Genomic DNA, 27,750 nt, shown 5'->3' on the forward strand with positions numbered 1-27,750 from the left:
AAGGATGGAAAGCTAAGACAACCTTGCGCCCGGTGAGACTCGAACTGCCGAACTGCTGGCAGTCAGCAGAATTAGCGTGCAGTACTGCAGTCTAACCATAATGGCTGCATTCTAACCATAATGGCTCTGATAGTGTTGATTCTATTTGTTTAGCTATTTAAAATATTTCAGTATAGTTTATCATTTCCCCCAAAAGTGAAGAATTTACACAAAGATTGGAATACTTGTGATTTGGGGACAGACATGCAGCGGCAAATTACAGCGAACACTTCGTTGTATCAAGTCCATATGAATGGAATTAATTCTGATAAAGGGATATATCTACCCAGAGAACATCAAAGATGGAAAGAATTGGAGAAAGTTGGAGATCTGATTGCCCCAGCAGGATGATGATAGCTGCTTCACTGGCAGGTTCCATGGCAGTCAAATATTATTGTGAGCTTTCTCCTTAGTACATATCTACCTATCCTGAGTGTAAACAAAGCCTGGAATGAGTTCAAGCAGAGAACTTTTTGATGATGTGCAAAGAGATATTTAACACCTCAGATCTCTCCTATGGTAGGGTCATGAAACCATATTTCACTATCCCCCAAATACTTTCCTATATACCTGTGCCTTCCCATAAGGTGATAACACTGGCATGTTTACGTGCTGTACCTCATGGCACTCACTAGATTTTAGTAATAACCTCTATCCAGATCTGTCTCTTTCTCCCTCCCCCCCCCCCGCTCCCTCTCTTGCACACAACACATTCAGATATTGAAACAGATGGTTGCATATGTACTGTATTTTTGAACCATCTCTCTCCTAGAGGACTAATCATAAATTTGCAGGGCTGATTCCAACAAGCAATAATGTATTTCCTGTTATAAGACCAAGACTGCCCAACTGCTCAAACAAGGAGAAAAAAAACTGCTCCAAGGTGCCTTAATTCTCTGCCATAGTAATGGCAGTCAGAACCCACATTCTTATCTTACTTTATGATTAGGGGGAAAAACAAAAAACAAATAAGGTGCACTGAGCAATACACACACATTTGCAGGGCTGGCTATTAATCTGTATATAAATGAAAAATGTGCATTAAAACTTTGTGGGTGTTTTCCTTCCGCTTTATTTTCCATGTGATCATTTGTCAAAGATTGCGTGCATGTGCACAGGGGGCGTGGGGTGGGGGTGCGTGTTGCATTCTGGGTGCTGGCGCGTGCATTTTTGGGCACAAGAGCCCCAAAAGGTTAGCCACCACTGTATTAGGCCATTTAGCTTTTGTTTTATGCTACTACAAATACACCATGTTAAGGAATCATGCAGTCATTAAGCAAATCCGTCTTCTCCCATTGACTTTGTTTGTCAGAAGCTGGCTGGAAGGTCACACATGGCAATCACAATGCCCGTGGGATGCTGCAATTTTTGTAAATACATGCCAAGTGCCTGAATTTTGCTCATGGGTCCATGGGGATGCTGCAATGATCCAACGTGCAAGTATTGGTTATATAGCGCTCTTTTCAGTGCCACTGTATCTGTAACAGTTGCTAAATGAATGGTTGTAAGTCAAGGACTACCTGTATTGGGAAACGGTAAATTTTTCAAGTCCTTGATATCTACACAACAATTAGAAAGAATACAGTAATTAAGCACGTGCTTGGGTAACAGAGAGCACCTGGTGCTACTTTGCGGTGGCTGTTGGAACGACAGAACGGCCCTCTCGTCCCCTGCTCTTGTGGTGAGAGCAGGTCTCTGTCTCAGTGCATTTTATCGAATGATGATGGCTTACCCTAGGAAATTGTGGGTGCTTCATCACCAGAGGTTTACGAGAAGAGTTCAGGCAGCCATTTGCCTGGAATGGTATACGGCAAGGGTTGTCCAACCTTGGCAATTTTAAGACCTGTGGACTTCAACTCCCAGAACTCCCCGGGCAGCATAGGGTCTCCTCTTTGAGCAGGGAGTTGATTGGCCTAAAAGATCTCCGAGGTCCCAACCCTCTAGTTATATGTTTTAATTACCCCCTCACTCTTCGTAGATCTCTCCAGGGGTGGGCTTCAAAAATTTCAGCAACCAGTTCTCTGTCCAGTTGCTGGGTGGGTGTGGCCATGGTGGGCGTGGCCTAGTCAGCCTCCTGCACCATGGTGGGGGGAGGGGCTGTTTTTACTCTCCCCTGGCTCCGGAGGCTTTCCTTGAGCCTCTGGGAGGACAAAAATGGCTTCCCCCAGGATCCAGAGGCCGGAAAGGGGCCAGTTTCCAGCCTTCTGGAGCCTCCGGGAGGCCCATTTTTCACCCTCGCCAAGCCTCCATGTGGGCCCTGCACTTACCTCGCATCCAAAATGGGCCGCATTGAGACTCCTGGGAGGGGAGGGGTGGCTGTGGCCAGCCAGGGGTGGGATTTGGCAGTTTGCCGACCATAACATTAGCTTCGAACTTCTCCCCCTGGTTGATTCAAGAAAAGTGGAAAACCGTTTTAAAGCAAGTGTAAACATTGCTAAGAAAGTTGTTTTAAATGGGTTTAAAATGGCTTTGTGGGGGGGGGGGCAACTCCCCCCATTTCAGTGACAGCATTGTTCTGTTCCATTAATCCCTGTGCCATGTGGAGCCAATTCTTCCTTCTCTACCCATCATGGCAGCAATGATAACAGGAAAATGGTACTCATTTTCTCTTGCAATATAACTTCAGTGAAACACAACCATCACCATCTGCAGCCTGCTGGTGCTAATGGTCTGGAAAGAGACTCACCATGGTGGTTGTCCTCCCAAGAGCTACGAGTTTCTCCTGCCAGATTGCTGTGTGTGTGTGGAGGGGGAGAATATTTATAGAAAACCTAATTGCTTGCTCATAAACAATGCCATTCTGCGAAGAGGGAACACACTGGCTTCCTAGCCCTAGTTGCCAGGGCTTTCCCCCGATTAGGGACATGGAATCAGTTTCTCAACTCAGCCATGTTTTGTGCTCACTGGCTCATGTATGATAAACTGCAGCTGCTTCGACTGCAAAAGCAAAATGTGTGTGCTTGCTTTCTCTCTCCAAGTCTCTGGTTAAATGAAGACAAACTCTTGTGCTCCAAGATTGAGATTAATGGGCCAAAGGAGTAAGAGGCCAATTAAGAGATGATGGATGAGTCAGAAGAAGGAACGGTGGAGCAGCTGCAGAAAGAGATGGATGGACTCACAAACAGATAACAAATCCAGTCACCCTGGTTCATCTAGGCCAGAACAGAAGGGTAGACATCTACTTTCTCAGCAAACATAGAGACAGCAGCTCAATCTTTGCCCACATTTGGATGGAAGGCAAAAAAACAGAAAGCAGAAAGCAGAAGCAAGCGGTTGGCTTCAAATAGTCCCAACCAGCCATCAGGTGATTTAATTTTGACTTGATGTGCTGGGTGAAAAGGCGACTGGCAAAATTTATGGCTTAGCATGTGGAGTGAGCCCAATTAACCGTGACTTACTCAATAAGGAAAGCAATCCACAGCTCAACAGAATGTGACCAGGTAAATTAAATAATGGTGCTTTCAGTGTGCTTGTGTTGTCTGTGAGTAAGGTTTTAGCACACTGTTGTGTAAATTCAATCAAGGTTGGCTTAGCCAAAAAAATAAAATAAAAATAGTTTAACACAAGGTGCAAACTCACAGGGTGTAAGAAAAATTAAATCATGTTTGAGTTGAATTCTAATACTTCAAAGACAGTTCATGTAATTTTCCTGCCCTTGTCATTTAAAACTATTAGGCTCCAATTTTTAAACTTTTAAGCATTCTACTTTAGTTTTGCTGCTAATTTAAACATCCATTAAATATTAACTTTTTAGAGGCCTGTTAGAAAAGCAGGAGCAATATTTTATAATAAGCAATTCACTGGCTATTAAGTTAGAAAGTACCTTGTATACTAATTTATGGCAAAATTATTAATTAAATTGAGGCATACAAAGCCCTTCCATTTGTTTGTTATCCTTTGAAATGAAGCAAAAACATAGACCATGGGTGTCAAACTCGCTGTGTCACATTGCTGTCAAGTGATGTTTCATGACATTTTTCTCATTTGGAGAGCTGGGGTTGGCATGGCCTGCGAGTGACGCATATGGCCCACCAGTTTGACACCCCTGACGGAGACCATTTTCAGTACAGGTCTAATTATTCGGTTCCCACTGCGAGCTATGCAACAGTAAATGCATACCATACTAAAGTAAACCAATGGCACTCAAAACTAAAATGCCCCTATGTCTTTATTATGCCGTGCCCAATTTATGTAGGACCAACCTATTCTTTCACTATAATCATGCCAAGCATTTGTCTAAGCCCAGCACCTTCATCTGCATTTTATACATAAGAGCACATGACTCCTACATATCAAATGTAATGTATGAAAACCTGACACAAACAATTAAACCAATACAGCAGAAGAGATTCAAAGTGGATGCAGTAACGTTGTGCAATTGAAGAGCTTCAAGGCTGTCATTTGCTGTTACTAAGGCCAAGGAAAAGAAATCCCATCGGTGATCAAAGCTAAAACATTTTATTGGAGATGAAAATCACTGACATTTCAACAGCCATTGGGTGGTTTTGCAAGAACAGGTTTGTAATCAAATGCAATTTGCTTTCATCTCAGTTACAGCCATCATGATATAAATAACCAATTCAAAACTCTTTCTTTTTTAGACATTATATCGCAAAGAGGACTTTTGATGCTGCAGGCTACAATTGATCCATCCAGGCTCTCAAATTACACCGCAGCTATTTAGAAACTCCCTGGGAAGCTGGTTGCTCCAAGGAAAACACTTTGGTGGGCTAATTACTCACCCACCTTTCATAAACTAACATTAGAATGAAAAGGAGCTGCTAAGAAATCTACTAAGTGAAAGTAGTTTGCCTTGTTCTTGTTGTATATTACAGCACAGATCACTCTATTTTTAGCATCTGCTGCTGCTTCTAAAATACTCTGAAAATGTGTACGAATGGCTTAGAACAAGGGTCTTCAAACTTGGCAAGTTTTAAGACTTATGGAGTTCAACTCCCAGAATTCCTGAACTAACATGACTGGAGGAGGAATTCTGGGAGTTGAAGTCCACAAGTCTTAAAGCTGTCCAGTTTGAAGACCCCTGGCTTGGAACAACTTGAAGATGTGTGAACTTCAACTTGAAGATGTGTGAACTTGGCAACTTCGATGTGTGGAATTCTGGGAGTTGAAGCCCACACATCTTCAAGTTGCCAAGGTTGAGAAACACTGGAAAGTTCTTCTCCAACCCAAATATTTCAGACTAGGTCATATAACTCCCAGCCAGCATGACTATCAGTTGTGTGAGACGAGAATTATGAAAATTAAATATGAAGTTGGGGGAAGTTACCTCAGAAGCCACAGAACTAATTTTGAAGCTGAATGCCATCCACCATGATTTTCCTGCTCAATGACTGACTTGTCAAAGAGTCATTTTGCTCCGGAAAGAAAAGGATCTAGCTGCAAAGATTGTCAACAACATCCTGTGTGTGTAAAGGAGGAAAATACTAAAAACCTACATGTCAAACCTGACTCAACTCCATAGTTGCCTGTACCTGCTTTCGCTCACAGCTTTGCCAAACTGTGACAGGAGCTGGATGGTGAATTCCTAAGGGTAGAAGGCGGCTTATGGAAGTGAACCATCTGTCGCTGTAGAGATGTTATCTGAAAAGGCCAAGTGATGAAGAATGTTTTTGACAGCTTTTCCCAAAGCAAAAGAATTGAACTCAATTGGTGAACTCTGAACTGTGGGTGGCCCAGAGGGGAAAAGGGGAGTTACCTATGTGTGGGTTTTCGTGGGAAAATCCCAGAACTGACTTTGCTTCTGCTGTGCCTAGATGGATTTTTTTTCAATAAAGCTAGACTCTTGGTTAATCTAAAGAGCTGGGCGTTTCTTTCGTTGAGTGTGCCAAATGGGACGCTCGACACTACCTAATTCATTATAACCTGCAGAATCTGAAGTAAGATTTATACAAAGTCTTTTAAGTCCAGTGGGGACCAGCCTCTGCCCCATCTCATTCCACTTCTGAGGAATTCTTACCACATTGTGTGCACACATATATCAGCATAGATGGGAGAATCTCCAGGATAAGGACTCTTGAGAGCAGATCCTCCATGGGCTGAAACATCTCTTTTTTTCCTCCAGATTTCTATCAAGTTACCTAAAGTCACCTCCTGGCCTGATGGATAACAGATAAGTTTAATAATAAAATAAAAATAAAAAGAGAAAGTCTACAAGGGATTGCTTTAACTCCCATGCCATCACTGATATTCAATAGCGATCTCTGGCCTACGTTAAGCCTTCACTGTTTGCTGCTCATTCCTCCGTCTGTCTCTGTGAGGCAGAAGATGGACGAGGATATAAACCGGTTCTGTAATTCTGAATCATTCAAGCTTCCTGGGGATTGAAATCCACTGAAAATGCTTGTCTGTTTTTTTTCTTCCCATCAGACTATCTTCACATCCGGAGGATCTGCTTAATGGATACATATGGTTCCTGGGAAACCTTCAAAGCTGCTTGGTAATCGACCAAAGGGACTTCTCGGCAGACTGGAGCAACAAGTCGACCCGTTCGAATGAGAGTGCACAGTTCTGCTATCATTGTTTCCAGCTTCTCTTTGCCTGTGTATGGAAAAGAAAGCAGAAAGCAGTCATTGGTTCTTCTTTCTTCCTGAACTGCTGAGTTTAAACTCAAGAGAACGAATAATCATCATTGGCACTTTACATTCCGTTTGACATCTCCTCTGCCTGCTCTCTGGAATGGTATCCTCACCAGATCCAACCCTGCCATTTTTTAATCCAAGTTCTTCCTCCAGGCCCTGATAGAATAGTTTTCTTTGGTTTTCTTGTATTATTGAGTCTTGTTCTTTTTTTTTTTTTTTGCTAGTTTTATTACTAGCAAAACTACTATGTCATTTTAGGGGATATTTTTTATCGGTCATTTTTACTGAAAGTTACTGTAAGCCCAGAATCGAATTAGGCAAGTCTACACGGTGGATAAAATAAATAAACAGATAATAAATATATAAATTGCTCTCAGGCAGCCTGAAAACAAAAATCAGCAACACCAAAAAGTTCAATACGTGATATGGTTGGCATTGTCCCTTTTAGTTAGGGAAGGAATCAGGGGAGGGGTTCAGCCAGTTCGAGCAAACCGGGTGTTAAATTTACATCTGGTTTGCAGAACCAGTAGTTGAACAATCGGCTGCCTCCCCCCCCCCCCCAGGAGTCTCCACATGGCCCATTTTGAATGCAGATGAGGGCAGGGTCTGCGTGGAGACTGTGGGAGGGCGAAAAACAGATCGATTCAGAAGTTCCAGAAGTGGGTCTGTTTCCGGCTTCCGGAGCCTCTCCGGAGCCCGGGGGAGGCCGTTTTTGTCCTCCAGAAGCCCAAGGGAAGCCTCTAGAGCAGGGGTGTCCAACGTTGGCAATTTTAAGACTTGTGGACTTCAACTCCCAGAGTTCCTCAGCCAGCTTTGCTGGCTGAGGAACTCTGGGAGTTGAAGTCCACAAGTCTTAAAATTGCCAAGGTTGGACACCCCTGCTCTAGACTCTGGGAAGTCGAAAACTGGCCCTCCCGGAAGTTCTGGTAGGCCACACCCACCATGGCCACCCCACCCAACAACCGGGCAGAGAACGGTTGCTGGGATTTTTGAATCTCACCCCTGGAAGGAATAAACAGGCTTCAAGATTATGGGAAGTACGTAGTGTGTTTTTATAATCCACAGACTGCAAAGGCTCAACCAGTCCCAATTCTAACCCAACATGATAAATTGGCCAGCAGAGTGTCATCAAGGACATTTATTTTATCCAGTGTACAGAACTGACTAACTCCTTTGATTAAACTCAACCAATGTTTCTTTCATTCTTGACTGGGGATGCAAGGAGACCATATTCTGCTATAACCCTTTTCACAAAGCTAAGGAACCATAGTGTCCTCTTTTCCCATAGCCTTATTTTTCTAGGACACGTAGCTATCTTTTAATTTTCATGTATGGAGTTGTATTTTCATTGGCTGAAGGTTATTTAGTATGCATTTTAATCCACCTAATTAGAGAGACAAGAAATTTAGAACTGAAGGCAGCTTTCATCAGTTTCTAATATAAAAACAACACACACGCCACTCACTGTGAGCATTGGCCCTCTTCCACTGCGTCATCCAAAAGCCACGAACATTGACATCCTTAAAGATCAGTGCACTCTGCAGAAGAAATTACAATTCACAAATTCTGAGATACAATTTTGGGATTGGGAGAAAATTTAGCATCACCATATGGGGATATCAGAATGATACTGCTCTAAGACCTCGAAAACCTAATGCACAAATAGAAATAATCTTTGGTTTACAACAGTTCATTTAGTGAGCGTTCAGTTATGCCACTGAAAAAAAGTGACTTATGACTATTTTTCACACCTACGACCATTGCAGCCTCCCCATGGTCATGCAATCAAAATTCAGACCCTTTGCAACTGACTCCTATTGATGACGGTTGCAGACTCCTGATCAGTCACTTTTTGTGACCTTCTGACAAGCAAAGTCAGTAGGTAAGCCAGATTCACTTAACTGCAGTGATTCACTTAACAACGGTGACAAGAAATATTGTGAAATGGGGCAATACTCACTTAACAATTGTCTCACTCAGCAACAGAAATGTTGGGCTCAATGGTGGTCATATGTTGAGGACTACCTGTGTTATCTCAGGAAAGGGAACGTGTGCAGGATAAATAGGCTGGCCAGAAAACCTTAGGGCTACTCACCACAGGGACTGTCACAGGCTGCTTTGACATCCCACCGTAGGTAACCATGGTCCCGCTATGCCTAATGGAAGAATTGGGTTAAGGTTAGAGTTAGGTTTAGGGCAATTAAGGTTAAGATAAAGGCAATTAAGTTGGCAAACTACCTGTGATGACCCAGAGTGTAACACAAGCATAACAAAATCCAAAACGTAAATAAATGTCCTTTAATGCCTCCAACTTGGCCCCACTGTTCAATAATTCTCAGTTGGAGATAAAACATATTCAGAAATAGTCTTCAAAAGAAAGCAATACAGTCCAAACTTAATGAGCAGATAGAGGTGAAATAAAAAACCAAAACAAACTACAATGAAGGAAATTCCACAATGGACCAGGATAAGTAATTACCAACTGCAAGGAGATAACAAGGCAGTCTGTTAGAAGGACGCCAACCAAGATAACTTCAGCCCAAAATAAAACACGCTTTGCTTCTGGCAACGCTGTGTTTTAACTGTCTCTCTTATATACTATTCTCTCCAGCTGCAACCAATGAGGGGGATCATGGCCGCTCTCTCTCTCTCTCTCTCTCTCTCTCTCTCTCTCTCTCTCTCTCTCTCGTAAGCCAAGCGTGTCCTAGGATGAAGGGGGATGGGCCTGGTTCTTCCTCTGACTGCCCAGCCGGCCTCTGCCCTTCCCCAGCCTCCTCCACAACCTCCGGAGCTGCACCTCCACTCCCTGTTGGCTGTTCCTCCTCTCCCTCAGAATCCAACTCTAACAAGGGCATGACACTACCTTAATTCAGACCCTATTTTTACTGTCCAGCTTCCTCAGCCTCTGGACACCTGGTTAATCTCTGCAACCTTTAATTGGAAACCATTCAGTTCAGAGATTCAGAGCAAGAAGTAGCATTCTGCCCTTTTCCAGAGAGTTCAGTGGATTAAAGTTTAGATGTTGTAAAATCAAATAATGAGAAAACTAAAAAAAAAGACTCCCTTCCAAAATCTCACTAAAATCTTCAAAATCTCCTGTCCTTCACAGAAAACGTTTCCCCATGGTTCTGGTTCAAGATTTCTCGAAATGCACGAAGGTTGGCTTCAGGTCGGATATCTCCAGGTTTTCAAGGCATTCTGAAGTAAGTCCTTTAAACTGTAACATCCAGATCAATTTTGATCTATACAACCTCTGCAATTCTGGAAACTGGCTTTAGAATACCAGTCTCCTTTTCCTACCTAATAATGTTACATTTGCTAAAAATAGCATTAATAGTGATAGCGCTTAGATACAGGGGTGGGCTTCAAAATTTTTAGCAACGGGTTCTCTGCCCGGTTGCTGGGTGGGTGTGGCCATGGTGGGTGTGGCCTAGTTGGCCTCCTGCACCAGAGCAGGGGGGGGGCGTTTTTGCCCTCCCCTGGCTCCAGAGGCTTTCTTCGAGCCTCCAGGAGGGCGAAAACAGCACCCCAGGGGCTCCAGAGCCTCTCTGGAAGCTGGAAACGGGCACATTTCCAGGCTTCCTGAACTTGCAGGAGACCCCTTTTTCACCCTCCCTGAGCCTCTGTGCGCACCCTGCACTTACCTGCATCCAAAATGGGCCACGTGGGGACTCCTGGGAGGGGTGGGGCAGGGTGGGTGGGGCCAGCCAGGAGTGGGGTTTGGGGGTTCTCTGAAGTGCACAGAATCTTAGCTAGAGGCTTTCCCGAACCCTTGCAAAGCCCCAGCAGCCCACTCCTGCTTATATACCATTTCAAAGTGCTTTATAGCAGGGGTTCCCAACCACCGGGCCCCGGACCGGTACCGGTCCGTGGATCATTTTGTACCGGGCTGCAAAGCTTGGGTGCCGCCATCTTGTTTCGACGGCGCTTGAGAAAGTGCTTCTGGGTGAGCTTGTCGGTCGTCGGTTGGAAAGCGGTGTTTGGGAGCTGAAGGAATCCTCGCGCCTTAGTTTCGTCGAAAGGGGGGCGGCGGCTTCGAACGAAGAGCCATCCCGATGGCGGTGGAGTCTCGTGTTACTCAGGAGGAGATTAAGAAAGAGCCCAAAAAGTCCATCGACCGCGAGAAGGTACAAAGGAGGAGTTGAAGGTGGTGGGGAGAAGTGGGGGACGGCTGGCTGGCCGGTCGCTCGGCTCGCCTTGCCTTGGTCGTGCGTGCTGATGCCGGTACCGGTCCGTGGATCATTATGTACCGGCCGCAAAGAATGAATAATTGTGAAACTGGTCCCTGGTACAAAAAAGGTTGGGGACCACTGCTTTATAGCCCTCACTAAGTGGTTTAGAGAGTCAGCATATTGTCCCGATCAATCTGGGTCCTCATTTTACCAACCTCGGAAGGATGGAAGGCTGAGTCAACCTTGAGATGGTGAGACTCGAACTTCTGGCAGCTGGCAGTCTGCAAAAGTTGCCCGCAGTACTGCATTCTAATCACTGTGCCACCATGGCTCGAATACACAGTAAATTCATCATCTTACTACAGGGAAATGATACCAGGATATATTCTGGCTATTCCCGAGCTGTGGAGCTGGATTTCACTGAAATTATAAATAATTTCATAAATATTTATAATCATAATAATCATAGATATTTTTCGGACGCAGCACAAAATCCTTCAACCCTGACTGGCATTTGGCAGCTTGCTAGCTAGGCAAGTAGGTTTGTCATGAAGTTTTTAAGCACCTCTTAATTTCTTTCTTTAATGTCACACAAGCCAAACGTTTTGGACAGTATTCAATACAATTGCAAATTAGTCAACTTCCAGACATGAAGACAACAAATCTTCCCCATTAAACCGCAAATCCTTGCACTAATCCATACTAGCAAATTTAAGGGCATGCATATGTCATGCTTCAAAAACACTCTTTCTTAGGCAACTCACAACCCAAATGAAAATTAAAGACACACCGCCCATTAAGCATTTACTTTGAGTGAAACCATTACTACAGATATAATTCAAACAAACAAAAGCTAAATTTACCGTAAGTGACGCATCAGCTCAGTAGCACTTTTCCCTCCAACACCATTCAGAGCTAATGAGGGCTTAGGAATTTCCTGGAGAACAAAATTGTAAAACAAAACAAAAACAAAACAAAACAGAAAACAAGTTGCTTCTTGCTTTAAGTCCTCCAAATCATTCATAGAAATAAATGTTTGATTTTGCAAAGTGGTTCTTAGATTTCTGTCTCACAGTCGTCTTTTCAACATAGAATGGGAAGACAGACATCTGATTGTAACATGGTTTTGTTTGGAAACAGCAGAACTAAGAAATATTATACAGGTAGTCCTTGACTTACAACAGTTCATTTAGTGACTGTTCAAAGTTACAATGTCACTGAAAAACTTAGGACTGTTTATCACACTTACAACCATTGCAGCATCCCCATGGTCAATATTCAGCATAAAAATTCAGATGCTTGGCAATTGACTCGTATTTATGACAACTGCAGTGTCCCTGGATCATATGATCCCCTTTTGCGACCTTCTTACAAGTGAAGTCAATGGGAAACACTTAACAACTGTGTTACTAACTAACACACTGTAGCAAGAAAGGTAATAAAATGGGATAAAATTAACTTAACTATCTTACTTAGCAACATAAATGTTGTGCTCAATTGTGGTCATAAGTTGAGGACTAACTGTATGTGAAATGCCAAAACATAACTTGGCTTAATATCTCGCAAGGCAAACCAGAAGTAGACTAAAAACATGCATGGGGAAAATTTTGTTGATTTTGCCCATTAAGCATTTTATTAGGGCCCTATCACGGTGTGCCATCTGTAGGTATTAAGCATTTTTATCTGGGTTCTGGAAATTATTTCTCTGCGAGAGTGGCATAAAACAGGGAGCAGGCTGAACCCAAGAGGGAAGATAGAGAAGAGTAAATTATGTTCTTGCTCCTAATCCCAATCAATTCGTCTCATTAAAGAGGACTTTAGTATGCAAACTTGCCCTGAAATTTTATGGCACAGGCTATCCATATCTATTGCCTATCCCTTCTGTATTTCCTCTGAAATTAAATCTATAAGTCAAAATGGTAAAAACTGGACAGAAAGAATGTTTATAAAAATAACCAGTGAGTAAACAGCACCCATATGAGTTCTTTTCTATTGTTCTCCTAAAACACCCATCTGGAGGTTTCATTTCAACCTTTTGCAGTAATAAAAATATCTAGAGATTATAGAGATTTTTTTTTTTCAGTGTTATAGATCAAAACACGGCTAAGCTGGCTTTTAACAAGAAGCATTTCCCTGAGTTTTCTGATACAAACCCGGCAGTTCTTACGATAAAGCATCAGAGTTGTGAAGCATTAAACCCATGCATTATTCATGGGAAAGAAGGCTGAATCCCACATTTTGGAGCTGCGTTCAGTAGCCATTCAAAATGCTCTCTTTCTCACTGCCTGTGTTACCTTGTTATGCTTCCTTGAGGTTTTACAGACTGCCTGGGTTCACATATGTATCATACTAAGATTCAAATCGTGAAGATTAGGTATAGATAGCCCTTAATTTATGAACACAATTCAGCCCAAAATTTTCATTGATAAGTGAGGAAGTGGCTAAGTGCCTGATGTTACAACCTTTATTGCCAGAGTTGTTAAGAAAATCACTGCAGTTAAGTGAATCATGTGGTCGTTAAGTGAACCTGGCTTTCCCTCATTGACTTTACAGAATAGAATAGAATAGAACAGAACAGAAGGGAAGTTTCTGTTGTCATTATGATTTAAAAAGAGTAAACACAGTTGATTGTTAATAAATGGCTTCAGCCAACCACTAACCATGAGTGAAAGAAAAGTTTTTGTGCTATCATTCATATTCTCTGAAAAATGGCCAAGAAATCATAACTTCTGCCAGGGTATGTAAACTTATGAGCACAACTGTACGTGCCAATTGCCAAAGAGCCTGAATTTGGATCACGTGACCATAGAGATGCTGCAACCCTCATAAGTATGAAAAATGGTCGTAAGCAGGGGTAGGATTCTACCAGTTCTGTCCACCTCTGTAGAACCGGTAGTTCTGAAGAGCAGCAGACGGAGAACATACATAGAACCGGTTCTATGTTTGCTGCTGTTTTGGCCCACCCTCCTGCCCGGGCTCTTACCTGATCTTTATTTCCTGCTTTTTCAACCGCAGCTGCTTTGTGCAACACAGCTGCGGTTGAAAAAGCAGGAAAAAAGGGCTTTTCCAACCACTGCACACTTGCACGCAGCGCTGCTCAGCTGTCCAGGCAGCTCAGCAGGTCGTAAATTGCACTCGCGTGACGCAGAGTGACAGAACCGGTACTTATACCGGTCGGATCCCATCCTTGGTCGTAAGTCAGTTTTTTCAGTGCCGTTGTAACTTTGAATGGTCACTAAATGAACTGTTGTAAGTCGAGGACTTCCTGTATATGCAAATCACGCTCAGAGAGCAGCAAGGATCCCTCATGTCAACCCTGAGCTACAAATATTCTCCTTTATTACTGTAGTAAAATGGGTTTGTGTGAATGAGGTAACTAACACAATCCAATTCATTGCAGCAATAGCAATAGCACTTAGACTTATATATCACTTTACAGCCTTCTCTAAGCAGTTTACAAGCGTCAGCCTATTGCCCCCAACAATTTGGGTCCTGCAATCCTGTTTCCTCTAGCTGTTTCACAGCCACAGCCTTTTTGTGGTCATACATACCTTAAACAACTCTTTCATTTCTGGTTTTCTTAGCGTCTCCTCTGTGATAACATAGTCTGCTCCAAGGGACTTAAGTCTGTCTACAAGATCCTGGAGATTTGGTCTGTGGAACAAAAAAATAATAGAATAGGATGCGGTTGACGATTTGATGGGGCATAAAAGGGAATGCAAACATTAAATTGATATGGGAATGCACATTATCAATATTCTCATTGGCACAAGCTGAGTCAATTTTCAGCGATCAACAAAATACCTTTCTTCATCTTTTTGTACTTAAGTTACTAAAGAAGCTAGCTTAGAATAAGTTACTGGGGAATCAGGGGATGTACAAGTAACAACATTTGCCAACTGTTGAAGTGGTTCGGGAGACTACTTATCCTTCAGCAACTTATCATCCAGATTAGGGGTCTCCAACCTTGGCAACTTTAAGACTTGTGGACTTCAACTCCCAGATTTCCTCAGCCAGCTGAGAAAATCTGGGAGTTGAAATCCACAAGTCTTAAAGTTGCCAAGGTTGGAGACCCCTGATCCAGATCACTTCTATATGCATGTTCTACAGACGAGACTTTTTCTGTGAAGACAACTGCTGATAAGACCTAGCTCTCATTCAGAACGCTTGCGTTAAAGAGTAAATCTATCAATTGCTATGAATAAAAAATAGCTCCAAGTAACTGTACAAGCCTGAAGCTTTCAGATAAAGCTCTCCACAATTGCTGTTCAATTCCAGGGGGGGAAAAAACTCAGCTGCTTTAAGGAACTGCAGTCATCTGTGCCCTCATATATACTCCAAAGCATCTTTTCAGATCAAATCCAAAACATATTCTCATATTAAAGTCCTGTATTCAAATTTAAAAATGTATTGTCTCAGATATAAATTGGAAAACCTTTTGTATGTGCTTAGTGAAACCCAACGCTCATCATCATTATAATCGGAGCTGGAAGGGACCTTGGAGGTCTTCTAGTCCAACTCCCTGCTCAAGCAGGAGATCCTATACTATTCCAGACGAATTGCTGTCCAGTCTCTTCTTAAAAGCCTCCAGTGATGGAGCACCCACAACTTTTGATGGCAAACTGTTCTACTGGTTGATTATTCTGTCAGAAAATTTCTCTTTAGTTTTAGGTTGCTTCTGTCCTTGATTGGTTTCCAATCCATTGTTTCTTGTCCTGCCTTCTTGTGTTTTGGAAAACAAGTTGATCCTCTTCTTTGTGGCAGCCCCTGAGATATTGGAAGACTGCTATCATGTCTCCCCTAGTCCTTCGTTTCACTAGACTAGACATACACCATTCTTTATATAGCTTCAGGGGTGGAATTCTACTGGTTTGGACTGGTTTGGGTGAACCAGATGTTAAAGTTACAGCTGGTTTGCCAAACCAGTATTTCAACCGACCAGCTGGCTCCACCCACCCCTCCCAAGAGTCTCCACATGGCCCATTTTCGATGGAAGTAAGTGCATGGTCTGTGTGGAGGCTCTGGGAGGGGGAGAAAATGGGCCTTCTGGAAGTCGCGAAACGGGCCTCTTTCCGGCTTCCGGTAGGCCTCCAGAGCCTGAGGGAGACTGTTTTTGCCCTCCCAGAGGCCCGGGGAAGCCTCCAGATTCTTCAGAAGGTGAAAATAGCTTCCCCTGGGCTCTGAAGGTCCACCAAAAGCTGGAAACAGGAAGTTCCAGTAGGCCACGACCACCATGGCCACGCCTACCCAGCAACTGGGCAGCGAACCGGTTGCTGGGATTTTTGAATCCCACCCCTGTATAGCTTCCAGTCCTTAATCATATTAATTGCTCTTCTCTGCACTCTTTCCAGAGTCTCAACATCTTTTTTATATCATGGTGACCAAAACTGGATACAGTATTTCAAGTGTGGTCTTACCATAGGTTACAAACTATAATGCTGTCATATAATGCCATCTAAGATTCATACAATCTCCATCTAATAAACGGCGTCTAAGAGAATGTCCTGTTTGTGCAGACTTTAACATAAACCAGAAGGATCTAACTGGGCAAAAACAATAGGAAAAAGAGGGGAAAAACAGTTTTGTTAGGCACACTCACCTATCTCTTATTACATTTATTGTTTTGATGCCCTTGGCTGCTGCAATCTGGATTACAGCCTGTCCCACTCCACTATTGGCTGCATTTTGGATGACAGACTCCCCTACAGACAAACAGACATGTCATCCTGGGCTTCAAAAATATTTATTTCCTGCTCCCCTCAAGTGGAACATTATTGTGTGTTGGAGAAAATAAGCACAGCCAGTGGATACTCACCATATCATCAGACACATTTTATTCCCAATTTAAAAATAGGTCTTGGAAAAAGACAAGGAAATTCAGTTTTTTAAAATGAAATTAAAAAATGTACACCTCAGCTCTTAATTTCCCGTTTGCCTAACTAATCATAACTTCATGAACATTTGACATCAGTAAAGGTGAAGTAATTCTAGTCAGCCTACAGCAAAAAAATTTTTGGAAGAAGATAATGTAGGTCAGGATGTGGAAGAAAGAGTGCCTACATCAATCTAGATTATCTAGTGTCTTTTCATTTAGGATTAGATTCAGATTGGGATAATTACTGAGACAGCCTTGTCACATTTGGCCATGATCTTTGGTGGCCCCCAAGATGGTGGTACTACATAGGTCCTTTAAGGTTTAACAGCCGCTGATGCCATTGGCTACAATACAGGCAATCCTCAACTTATGACAATTCAGCTCAAAATTTATGTTGTTAAGTGAGAAATATGTTAAGTGAGTTTTGCCCTATTTTACGACTTTTCTTGCTAAGTGAACCCCTGCAGCTGTTAAATTAGTAACATAGTTGTTAAGTGAATCTGGTTTCCTCATTGACTTTGCTTGTCAGAAGGTCACAAAAGGTGATCACATGAGTCCGGGATATTGCAACCGTCATAAATGTGAGACAAGCGTCCGAATGTAAATCACGTGACCTTGGGGATGCTGTTGTGAGCGTGAAATACGGTCATAAGTCACTTTTTTCAGTGATGTTATAATTTCAAACGGTCACTAAATGAACTGTTTGGAGGCGAGGACTGCCTATATCCTTCTGGCTATGACCCCATTGGCTTTTAGAAAATTTGGCTTTTTCTTCAGGTGTGGGGCTAAGGATGACTGGGGGTTGATAATCATGTGGAGAACTGATCGCCTATTAACATTTACTGGATTTTAATTGGGATTGTTTATCTTGTGGAGTTTTTGTATGTTTTCGTGTACAATTTTCAAGTTGAGCAGTCATACAAATTCAACAAACATACATACGTGCATACCTGGTTCCAAAGTCTCAAAATCAGACAACATCCGATAAGCTGTGCAGGGGTTAACACCCAGTGTGGCAGCACAAGTCAATGGAATATCCGGTGGGATTTTCAGCAGAGTTTTCTCATCAAATACCGCTTCTGTTCGCCAAGTTCCTTTTGTAAAGGATTATTTTAAAAAGAGAGATATGATTCAAGATGTGGAACAAGTTCATCACAATCTGGAAGTTCTCAGCTCTCAGAAGAGGCCTAAAGTGTTGTCAAGAAACACTGAACAGATAAAACCATTGAAAAGATTGGGTTTGTACAATGTATTAAGTTATAAACTGTGGTTTGCAAACAGCCACCATGTTCCACACATTGGGCTATGCTACAAAATGGTTTCCTCATCTTTGACTTGGCTTCTTTGTGGCAATCTATCCACTGCGATTTGTTGTCAAACATTTAAAGCTCAGCAAAGGAACTGGACAAAAGGAAAACAAGTGTTTTGCTTCGATTCCTCTCCCCCCCAAAAATTCACCAAGTCCTCCATCAGCTGGGATCACCCAGTCTCCCGGTTTCAAAGTCGTCACAGAATTTCCTGTGTCCATCACTTGCCCAACTCCTTCGTTCCCTCCAACGGCAGGTAAGTCAGCAGCAATGCCATAGGACCCTGTAAGAAAAAAACAGGAGCAATTTTGGTATATGAATGAATTAAAACTTGCTTTGGCATGTACATTATTTTCTTATTCTGTAGCAAATTCCAAATAGCACATAACATATCATAAAGATTTCCAAGGTAGATTTCAACAATGTAATAATACTGAATCAGTTCACTTATCACTTTAAGCCACAGGTCTGCCCCTTCTCAAGTACTGGCCACACTGAAACTGCGTTCTTAAAATGGGAAGGATTTCAACCTTGGAAGTGGATTTGGGGGTTCTTAATGGAGTAAATGTTCTATAAAATCTTAGTTAATTAACTCTATTAAGCTAAGCTTTAGGTAATTTTGCTTTTTAAAACACAATTGAACTGGATACATATCATAAGACTAAGCCATAAACTACAGTATGTATGTGTGTGTGTGGTGTGTTTGTTTATATATATATATATATGATGTGTTGTGTGTATGTATATATATATATATATATATATATATATATATATATATATATATATATATATATATATACACACACACACACACACACACACACACACACACACACACACACAAACGGCTCACAGATGAAAAATCTAAATTAAGCAAATCATATTATAGTTCAATGTAATAAGTGAATCCGGGCATGGAAGGGCTAAAATTTTTCCCTACAGTTACTAATTTTCTTAGCCAATTAGGTCTGGTCATTGGTTAGAAAAGTTCCTGTAGGATGGATAGACAGCTGTATCCCCACACAAACAAGAAATAATCCCCTTGTCTCTTCTTTAATCTTTGGTGTAATAGCTATTTCCAAGCTTATGCAGATAATACCGCTTATTATGGATAGCATGTATATTATTATATAGCTTTGCTATTTAGGTTGCCATCATTTACAGACCCTCTGCATGTGGCAAGTTCCAAAAATAGAAACTTTATTAATGGCTCTTAGGAATGTTTCCAGAGATTGCACCGTAATATAGCCTAAGTTGAATGGATGAAGATAGCAGCAGCTGTAGGCAAGCTAACTCTGTCAATCCTGTGTAATATCTCACTGGGAATACTATTAAATGTGGACAATCTAGAGGCTTAATTTTCCCTTGACAGCACCACATAAAGGAAGACTATGGGAGGCAAAAATTAAACAATGTGCATTATGTCAAGGTTACCTTGAATCATATTGATGTCTGCTGGGTTGATAGGAGCTGCAACCATTTTCACGTGGACTCCAGAATCCCCCAGTTTGGCTAAAGCTACGTCTTTTAGGCTGCAAGGGAAATGAGACAGAATATATTTATTATTCTTAAAAGCTTCTCTTTGCCAGCAAAGAGATTTTGCAAGCATTTCACTTAGTGGCAGTTTGTCAGAAGACAAGCTCCATCAACTTGTTCATGGCACCAACCTTTTTTTTCTTTTCTTTTTACAGAAAAGGAAACATATAAAAGTTGCACATACAGACTATATATTAAACCATACTTATGGTTGGCGTTTGTATGATGATCTGTATGTGCAACACCATACCTCCTTTTGAAGCCAATGCCATTTTTCTATAAGTTTTTATTCTTTCGCTTGAAAACCAGTTTCATCTATAGTTACAGGTAGTCCTCGAATTATGACCAAATGGTTTAATGACAATTCAAAAGTTATGATGGTCTCAGAAAGAACATTTCCGGCTGTTCCCCCTCCCAGTCACAGGACCATATTTTGGGCACTTGGCAACTGACTCTCATTTGCAACTCTTTGCCAAGTGCCCCGTGATCATGTGACCGTTTGGAGGCTTCCCTAATCCGTCAATGTGGAAGCTGGCAAGGATAGTTGCAAGTGAAGGGAGGAGGGCTGAAATTCTTTGGCAGGCTGCAGGAACGGAGCTGAATTCCAGCTCCATTCTTTGGAGGATTCCCCCTCAGTGCACAGAGAGGAGAGGAGCTCTTTATGGGACCTTAGGAACCAAGTTTAAATTCTGAAAATTTCAGTCATTCCTGCAGGCCCCTCAAAGGATTTCTCCTCCATGCAAGGAGAGGAGCTGAACTCCTGTAGGCCTCCCCCACCCCCCCCCCCACCCCGGTCCGCGGACCCGTCCCCGGAACAGTCCTACCGGCTCCGCCATTTGAGGGCCCGGTGAGCTTTCCGGGAAAGCTCACCGGAAGCCTTTCATCAGAGGCGGAGCGCTCGGTGACTTTCCGGAGAAGCCTTTCACCGGAAAGCCACCGGCGGCGCCCTTTTGAGGGCTTCCGTGACCCACCGGAGCCTTTTCATCAAAAGAGGCGGCGCCACGACGCCGGCCCGGCCGCCCACGAGCCGCCCGCAAGGGGGATGGGCTACAGGAATGTTTGAAAGAAAAAGGGCTGCCTGCTGGAAGAGTTTCAGCTCCACACAGAGCTGAAATCTTTCAGCAGGCAGCTTTTTCACTCCATTTGCTTAATGTCCTGTGAGATCATTTAATGACTACAACTGGGAGTGCAGGGATTGCAGTTATTGAGCCAAGCAGTAGTCACATGGGCATTTTGCTTAATGATTGCTTTGCTCAAAGACCAAGATTCCAGTCCAAATTGTACTCATAAATTGAGGATTACTTGTACAGATTTATTATTAGTCTAAAATGAATTCACTTAATTTTGACAGATAATACTGCTGGCCCTTTTTCTAATGATGCCCTTCCAGTTTGTTTTCTTCAAAATCTAATTACTGATTATTCTTTCCCCGCTGTTTAGTACAATGTCAGCTTATTACGTGCTAGCAAAATACTACTGAAAATGTTTAGAGTTAATTTTGTTTTGTGATAAAGTAATGAAGATTCCAATCTATAGTAGCAATGTTAAGATCACATCTCAGCAAAAATATCAGTTTGAACATAGAGGACTGGGGAATACTGTTTTAGTATATTTATTTGTCTTAGATGCTATATTATTTATTAAATGCTAAATTAATTTTATTAAATGTGACAATTATTTAAAAAATTAAAAAAAATGTTTTCTGTTGGTTCAGCTGCTTTTATCTTCCTGATTTATTTCAAAAGGAATAAAAGCCAGCTGATTCTATTACAAAATAAAAAAATAATTCTCAATAAACCTGGAAATTCACAGGTTGCATTAAAATACCTACTTGTGGGATTTGAATCACTCAATACAAAATTCTCAGCAGAATCAACATACAGAAAGCAATGTATAGAAAGAACACATTCCAGTTTTTTAGTCTTAGCACTACTAAACACAATAGGTTGGTAAAATCAATTCAAATCAGACCAGTGGACTCTCTAACCTGCTATCAGATTATAAACCAATCTAGTTTTAGATTACTATATTTTTCCCTTCCATCACACCAGTTGATAAGACATAGGAGATATGCCTGATAACACATCTTACTATTTATCAGACCTGAACATAGAAAGCATTGTTTAATTTCTTCATGAAGAAAAATAAAAGTCACATACTGCTGGAATTAAAATGGGACTGGCTGTTTCAACAGAACAGTCCTGATATCTCAAAAATGTTCAGTTTGAGGTAGTTTTAAACTAATGGATCCCAAACACAGTTGTTCAGTTTCAACTATTAATGCCATAGGAATGTTTATATAAGCTTTTCAGTATAGCAACCCAAAGCCTTTTTTTAAATTCCAAGTAACATCTGTGCCGCACTCAATGAGGTTTTATGGCTTACTTCATTCTGAAATTACTGCTTATCTGTTTGAACTTAATTAGAATAGAGTTATCCATCATCCATATGGCTGTGGTCTTACTTTCTTTCTGAACCACAGCCTTGCTCTATCATTAAAATGAGTACTATATATTTCCCTGCTTTTCAATTCTATCCTCCCCCAAGAACCAAATAATTTCCCCTTCAATTACCAGTAGTTTACAGATTCAACTGGGATGGTGTTGGTCTAATTTAAAATATGTTTCAAATATTTTAGACTTCTTTTTTATATAATTAGTCTTATAAAAACAAAAGATGCAGAATATGAAATAATAAGGTCACCAATACAATACAGCCCCTCCTTAATTCACAGCAGTCCATATAATACAATAAATTTGGGTGGCTATATAAATTGAATAAATAAGCAAACAACAATAAAATAAATGCATCTCAGCTATAAGAAATTAGAAACAAATGGATCTTCAAAGCCTTAAGGGAAAGAATAAAGCCAATTTTCCCCTGGGATGGAGCTACACAATGAAGGGGACATGACCGAAAAGATTGATTTTCAACGCCTACCAAATACTTAATAATATATCCACAAGTCAACTAACCTGTCTCTGATACAGATTTTAAACCCAGGGAAGTTTATTTACTTCCAGTAAAAAAAAAAAAACCAAGGGTAATACATGTAGGTGTAAGGTAGGGCAAAAAGGAAGCTTCTATGCATGCTAGTTTTCTAGAAATAAGATGTTTTTGGAAGGGGACAGCAAGTTTAATTTGTTAGTTGGGTAACATTCGATTATATTTTGATTTGCAATCTAAAGAGATACAAATACAAGAAACATCTTTTAACAAAATCTTATGCAGTGGTGGTGGAAATGGTTAGGATGCAGTATTGCAGGCTGACTACTAAGAGTTCAACCCTAACTGGCTCAAGGTTGATTCAGCCTTTCATCCTTCTGTTGAAAGGAAAATCCATTTGGTTCAGTTCCAAGCTGGGAGAAAGACACTGGAAATAACATGGGAGGCTGATTGGAAAGAAAGACACTGTTTATTGATGAGGAGAACCACAGCATGCAGTTCTGGAGCAGCTGACTAAATGGTTGAATGAGTGGATGGATCTTAATAAGAGGTTGTGCAATGAAGGGGCTTGTGTCTTTTGCTAAACGATGGTGGGTTAATCCTATTTTGCCCTAAAAGGTCATGTCCTGTCCTTTCTTAATCCCATCACCCTGGAGCTGAAGACGTTTTGTTTATGAATGGATTGGCCAGGATTTCTTAATGGGCCCAAAACCTCTATCTCTAAAGATTTCTGCTGGAAGCTATTTTACTATGCAAGAAATTGGGGCTGGAGCATGTTTCTCCATTTCTCCCTTTGGGAAAATATAATATTCTGCTTCTTTTAATATCCCCCAAAATATTTCATTCTTCAAAGGAGTGGGATGGCTTCCCACACTTCCGAGGTTGGGAAAAGGAGGACCGAGATTGTTGGGGATAATATGCTGACTCTGCAAAACCACTTAGAGAGTTGTAAAGCACTATGAAGCGGTATATAAGTCTAAGTGCTATTGCGAATGTGTGTCCCAGTGTTAAAGTAATAAAGCACATGCTGGACTTTTTAAACTTTAAACAAGATTTAAAAGTATTGTTGGAAGAAATATCCTTCTGGGTTCAGTTCCAAGTGGGGAAAAAGACACTGGAAACACGGAGGTTGTTTGGAAAGATGGTTTAATGGTGGACAGGACCACATGACTTGGAGCTCCAAAGTGAAAAGGACATGCTTCAAGATGTTGGGTGAAGAAAAAAAAGAAAGGAGCAAGATGCTGAGAGACCCTTAGTTTTATACCCACTGTTGGGCCCCACCTTACTGTTTCCTGTTCCTGTATAAGAAATGTATCCCATTGGCTGTCAGACTCCCAGGGGCGGGGGTCTTAGCTAACTTTGTAGGCTTTGTCTGGATCGGAGTCCCAGGTTTCGTTGAGCCTTGTTGGATAATGATATGGCTCTATCCGAAGAAGGTAGATCTTTTGTTATGTAGAATAGACTGGCCCAGGCCTTACTGACCCCATTAGCAAAGGTGGGGGTAGGTGAGTTCCTGCCTCTTTGAGATGAGTTTCTACTTCTGAGTTTCTACTTCTCTTTTAGGGGAAATTTTCTGCCTTTTTAATTATACTAAAGTATTTCATTTTTCTAGGAGTGGGGTGGGTTATAACTTCCAACAGTGTTCAGTGGTCTCTTTCTCTCCCCCTCTCCCTCTCTTCACCATCTCCCTAAGCATTGCATCCTAGGCATTCCATTGTTAATTGTAGACTTTCTTCTTCTTCTTGTGCCATAAGTTGGCGATCATGTTGGCGATCCTATTTTTATCAACAGCTACACGAAAAAGTGCTGCTGAGTTTTGTTTAAACCAGCCCCTTGGATTTTGATAATTGTAGATAATTTGCCATGATAAACAATTTTGGTTTACTTAGACCCCGCTCAAACCAAAGCATTTCACAACATAATCCAAGACTGCTAACAAATGGAAAATTCAACCCAGTAAAGTTGATTAAATCTTTTACTTTTGCAGCTTAATTCTAGGATGTTTATGAGCTAACTTTTTCCAGTCTGGAACAGGTATGTGGCTAATTACAATGCTCTTAAGAGATGCTGGATGAATAGGTTTTGTGGCTAATGAAGAATTAAATATAATAAAACTATCACAGAGAAAAATTCCGCATGAGATGCATCTCATTATGTTGCATAGGCCATCTTTTTTCAATCAATAATTTATAATTTCCTTGAAAAACTGATGTTATAATGGAAATGCTGACGGACCATTACCACATAGCCTGCAAAGTATGATAGAAATCTAATTGTCCAGATTTGCTCAAATATATTATACCACTCAGCTGAATAATGGTCACTTGTTGCAACCATCATGTAAATTGTATAAAAAACCTGTTGCTTAATCTAAGAGTTGCTGGCCAGGGAATTTTACTGCCAATATCATATTTGATTTCTTTTCTGGACACAAATTAAATACCACAGCAGTGCTTGCAAAAGAATGAGTGATGGAACAAGAGTATAGGATCACTGTAAGCACAACTTTCTTGAATAAAAAAAAAGAACAAACCTTCCTGAGGCAGCTTTTTCTGAAATCTTTATGACAGCTAAGTGAGATGTACTAACAACTGTCCAGTCTCCACTTTCTTACCTTAGACTTTCTTTACAGCATTTCATTTTACTGGTTCTTTCTTTCTTGGGACTGGAAGCTAAAACACACGAAGAACGGCTGCAGGAATTGGGTTTGCCTAATCTAATGAAAAGAAGGACTGGGGTGACATGAGATCAGTGTTTCAATATTTGAGGGGCTGACACAAAGAAAGGGGGGGGTCAACCTATTCTCCAAAGAACCTGAAGACAGAACAAGAAACAATGGATGGAAACTAATCAAGGAGAGAACCAATCTAGAACTAAGGAGAAATTTCCTAATAGTGAGAACAATTAATCAGTGGAATAGCATGCCTCCGGAGACTGTGAGTGCTCCAACAGTGGAAGTTTTAAAGAAGAGATTGGACAGCCATTTGTCTGAAATGGTATAGGGTCTCTTCCTTGAGCAGGGGATTGGATAGGAGACTTCCAAGACCCCTTCCAACTCTATTATTTTGTTTTATTAATTTATTGTTAGTCTAGTTCGTATGTTTCTGCAGGTTGCTCAACAAGCACAACTTTAAGATACTTAATATGCCCTGGGCCCCTTAGACTGCTTTACTAGTAATATTTCTTCCTTCTCGACTTATTTTCTTATCATGTGGAAAAGCAAAGCTAGCTGGGCTCCTATAATGTAAACCAACCTTAGCTATCATCTTATTGGCTTTATCTGTATAGTACAGCATGCTTCAATGGTTGATTGTCCTCCTGGTTTTAACTGAACATTTCAACCACCACAATGGCTGTCTAGTGTACATTGTTTTACCTAACTAGAGAGAGGTAATATACACACCTCTTGACTCTTTCCTCTTAATGCATTTTACCATTTCTTGAAAAAGAGTAACATTTACAATCTTTATGTCTCAGTTAAGGCACATAGCAAACATTCAAATCAATACAAGCTGATTAATATAATTTGCTAGCCTGAAAATGTGCTACCAAACTCCTCTTGATTTTGGTTATCCTATACTTGCATAGCTTTCTTTGTATAATATCAACAAAATGCTGACATAATTTGTTGTAATTCCCTTTTTATAACCCCAGGCCTTCAACGCTTGCTATACTGCATTGCATTTAATATCCATTCTTCAAGCAAACGGAGACTTTTGGCAAATTGACAATGGCGATTTAGAATGTTTACAAAAAAATCCACCACCATCCCAAAATGTAGATTCAGATTGGACAGAGAACAATTAAATTCAATATTTGAGCTGAATGAAAAGCTCAATTCCAAAGCTCCAGATGTTTTTTATCAAGTCAGAATAATCTACATGGAACATATTTTAATAATTCAACAATATAAGAATTTAAAATCTCATCAAAGCCAGAGAAAGTTTTGCTTTTTTAAATATATAATTTGTACATTGATTATAAGAATAACAATAATATCTACACTGAAAGCAAAATACAACACAGGACAGCTTAGCAAATTGGGAAGAAATCCACGGGGCTGCCCTATTCTCCTGCCTTAATCCACATTTCTTGAAAGTGGTGTCCTTAGTACATTTACAGCCTGCTTTCACTACTTATTCTGACTGATATTAGAAAAGGTTAGCAATACAAATAATATAGAGACCGTTTGATGTAATAGTGAAAGTGTTGGCCTAGAAACCAGGACTTGTGAATTCTAGACCTCCTTTAGGTATGAAAAACAGTTGGGGGACTTTAGCCCAGTCCCTCTCTCTTAGCCCAGTCCACTTCACCATGTTGTTGTTATGGAGAAAACAGGAGGAAGGAAAGAATACTATGTATGTTTATTGCCTCGAGATATAGATAGGACAAAATAATAATGCACAAATACAATCAAGGCCAGAATTGGGGAAAAAAATCAAACCATTCAAAGGGCAGATTGTGCAAAGAACTAAAAGAAACAGTAGCTCATATACTCAGCTCCTGCAAAAACTGTTCACCCAAACTGTCAATAAACAACACAACAGAGTTGCCAAACTAATTCACTGGGATATCTGCAAAACATTATCATGCACCAATAGTAAAAACAAAATTGGTGGAAAAATACAGTTGAAATAACTGCTTGGGGAAAAAAAGGAAGTGTAGATAATTGACGCAATATCAGAGGATATTAAAGCAGAAGTTCACAAAGTATCAAGATCTAGATTATGGCGTAAGACCAGCCACAGTGGTCCCAGGGGTTTTCAGCATACTGGGTACCATACCCCCGAAATCCTGGAAAATCGGTGCATGGCAAAATCCCCATCTGTCAATTGCAAAAAGCCATCCTGGCTGGATCCGTAAATACACCACATTGATATATTAGGTCATCCTAGGTTTTTGGGAAGCACATGAGACATACGGCAGCTGCGAGTTCACACCGTTGTGCACAGAATAGTAATAAAATCATAATGCAACTTGCGATTGATGCCTATCTAGAATACAGCCCCACTTCGGGGCAAAAGGAAGCCAAGCCCAGCCTTTCTCCGCTTACTGTAGGACCTGAGCCGGCTCTCCATGCTGCTCATACACCAGTCCTCGAGGCCCCGTTTGCGTCGCTGCCGCGGCTGACAGAGCGCGGAAGCCGTAACCAAAAAAGAGCCGCAGGGCTCGAACCCGCGATCCTCCGACTACCGCCATGCTAATGGCAACACTAGCTAGAGTCCGCGGCGCGGCGGTGATAACGACACACCACTTTATTCGGGCGGTTTAAA

General features: G+C 41.3%; 1 protein-coding gene across 1 annotated transcript; it reads right to left on the reverse strand.

Annotated features, from left to right (window-relative positions):
- Positions 1-4,481: 4,481 nt before the first annotated feature.
- Positions 4,482-27,750, reverse strand: MECR (mitochondrial trans-2-enoyl-CoA reductase). Its single transcript, XM_087970794.1, has 10 exons — positions 27,531-27,750; positions 19,430-19,527; positions 18,144-18,275; positions 17,636-17,779; positions 16,410-16,512; positions 14,362-14,464; positions 11,674-11,747; positions 8,734-8,794; positions 8,104-8,176; positions 4,482-6,597 (listed from the first exon to the last, which is right to left on the reverse strand). Exons 1-10 carry the CDS (start codon positions 27,674-27,676, stop codon positions 6,434-6,436), a joined length of 1,098 nt encoding a protein of 365 aa, XP_087826920.1. The 5' UTR covers positions 27,677-27,750; the 3' UTR covers positions 4,482-6,433.

Source organism: Notechis scutatus, chromosome 8 (assembly GCF_049901735.1).
Source record: "Notechis scutatus isolate UNSWTSFEM ecotype Mainland chromosome 8, rNotScu1.2, whole genome shotgun sequence".
Taxonomy (NCBI): Eukaryota; Metazoa; Chordata; class Lepidosauria; order Squamata; family Elapidae; genus Notechis; species Notechis scutatus.

Coding starts and splice junctions, on each gene's coding strand:
- MECR (XM_087970794.1), bottom strand. CDS start 27,676: ATGGCGGTAGTCGGAGGATCGCGGGTTCGAGCCCTGCGGCTCTTTTTT. Junction 19,528..27,530: donor GAGCCGGCTCAGGTCCTACA/GTAAGCGGAGAA, acceptor TTTCCCTTGCAG/CCTAAAAGACGTAGCTTTAG. Junction 14,465..16,409: donor ATAAATGTAATAAGAGATAG/GTGAGTGTGCCT, acceptor TTTGTTCCACAG/ACCAAATCTCCAGGATCTTG.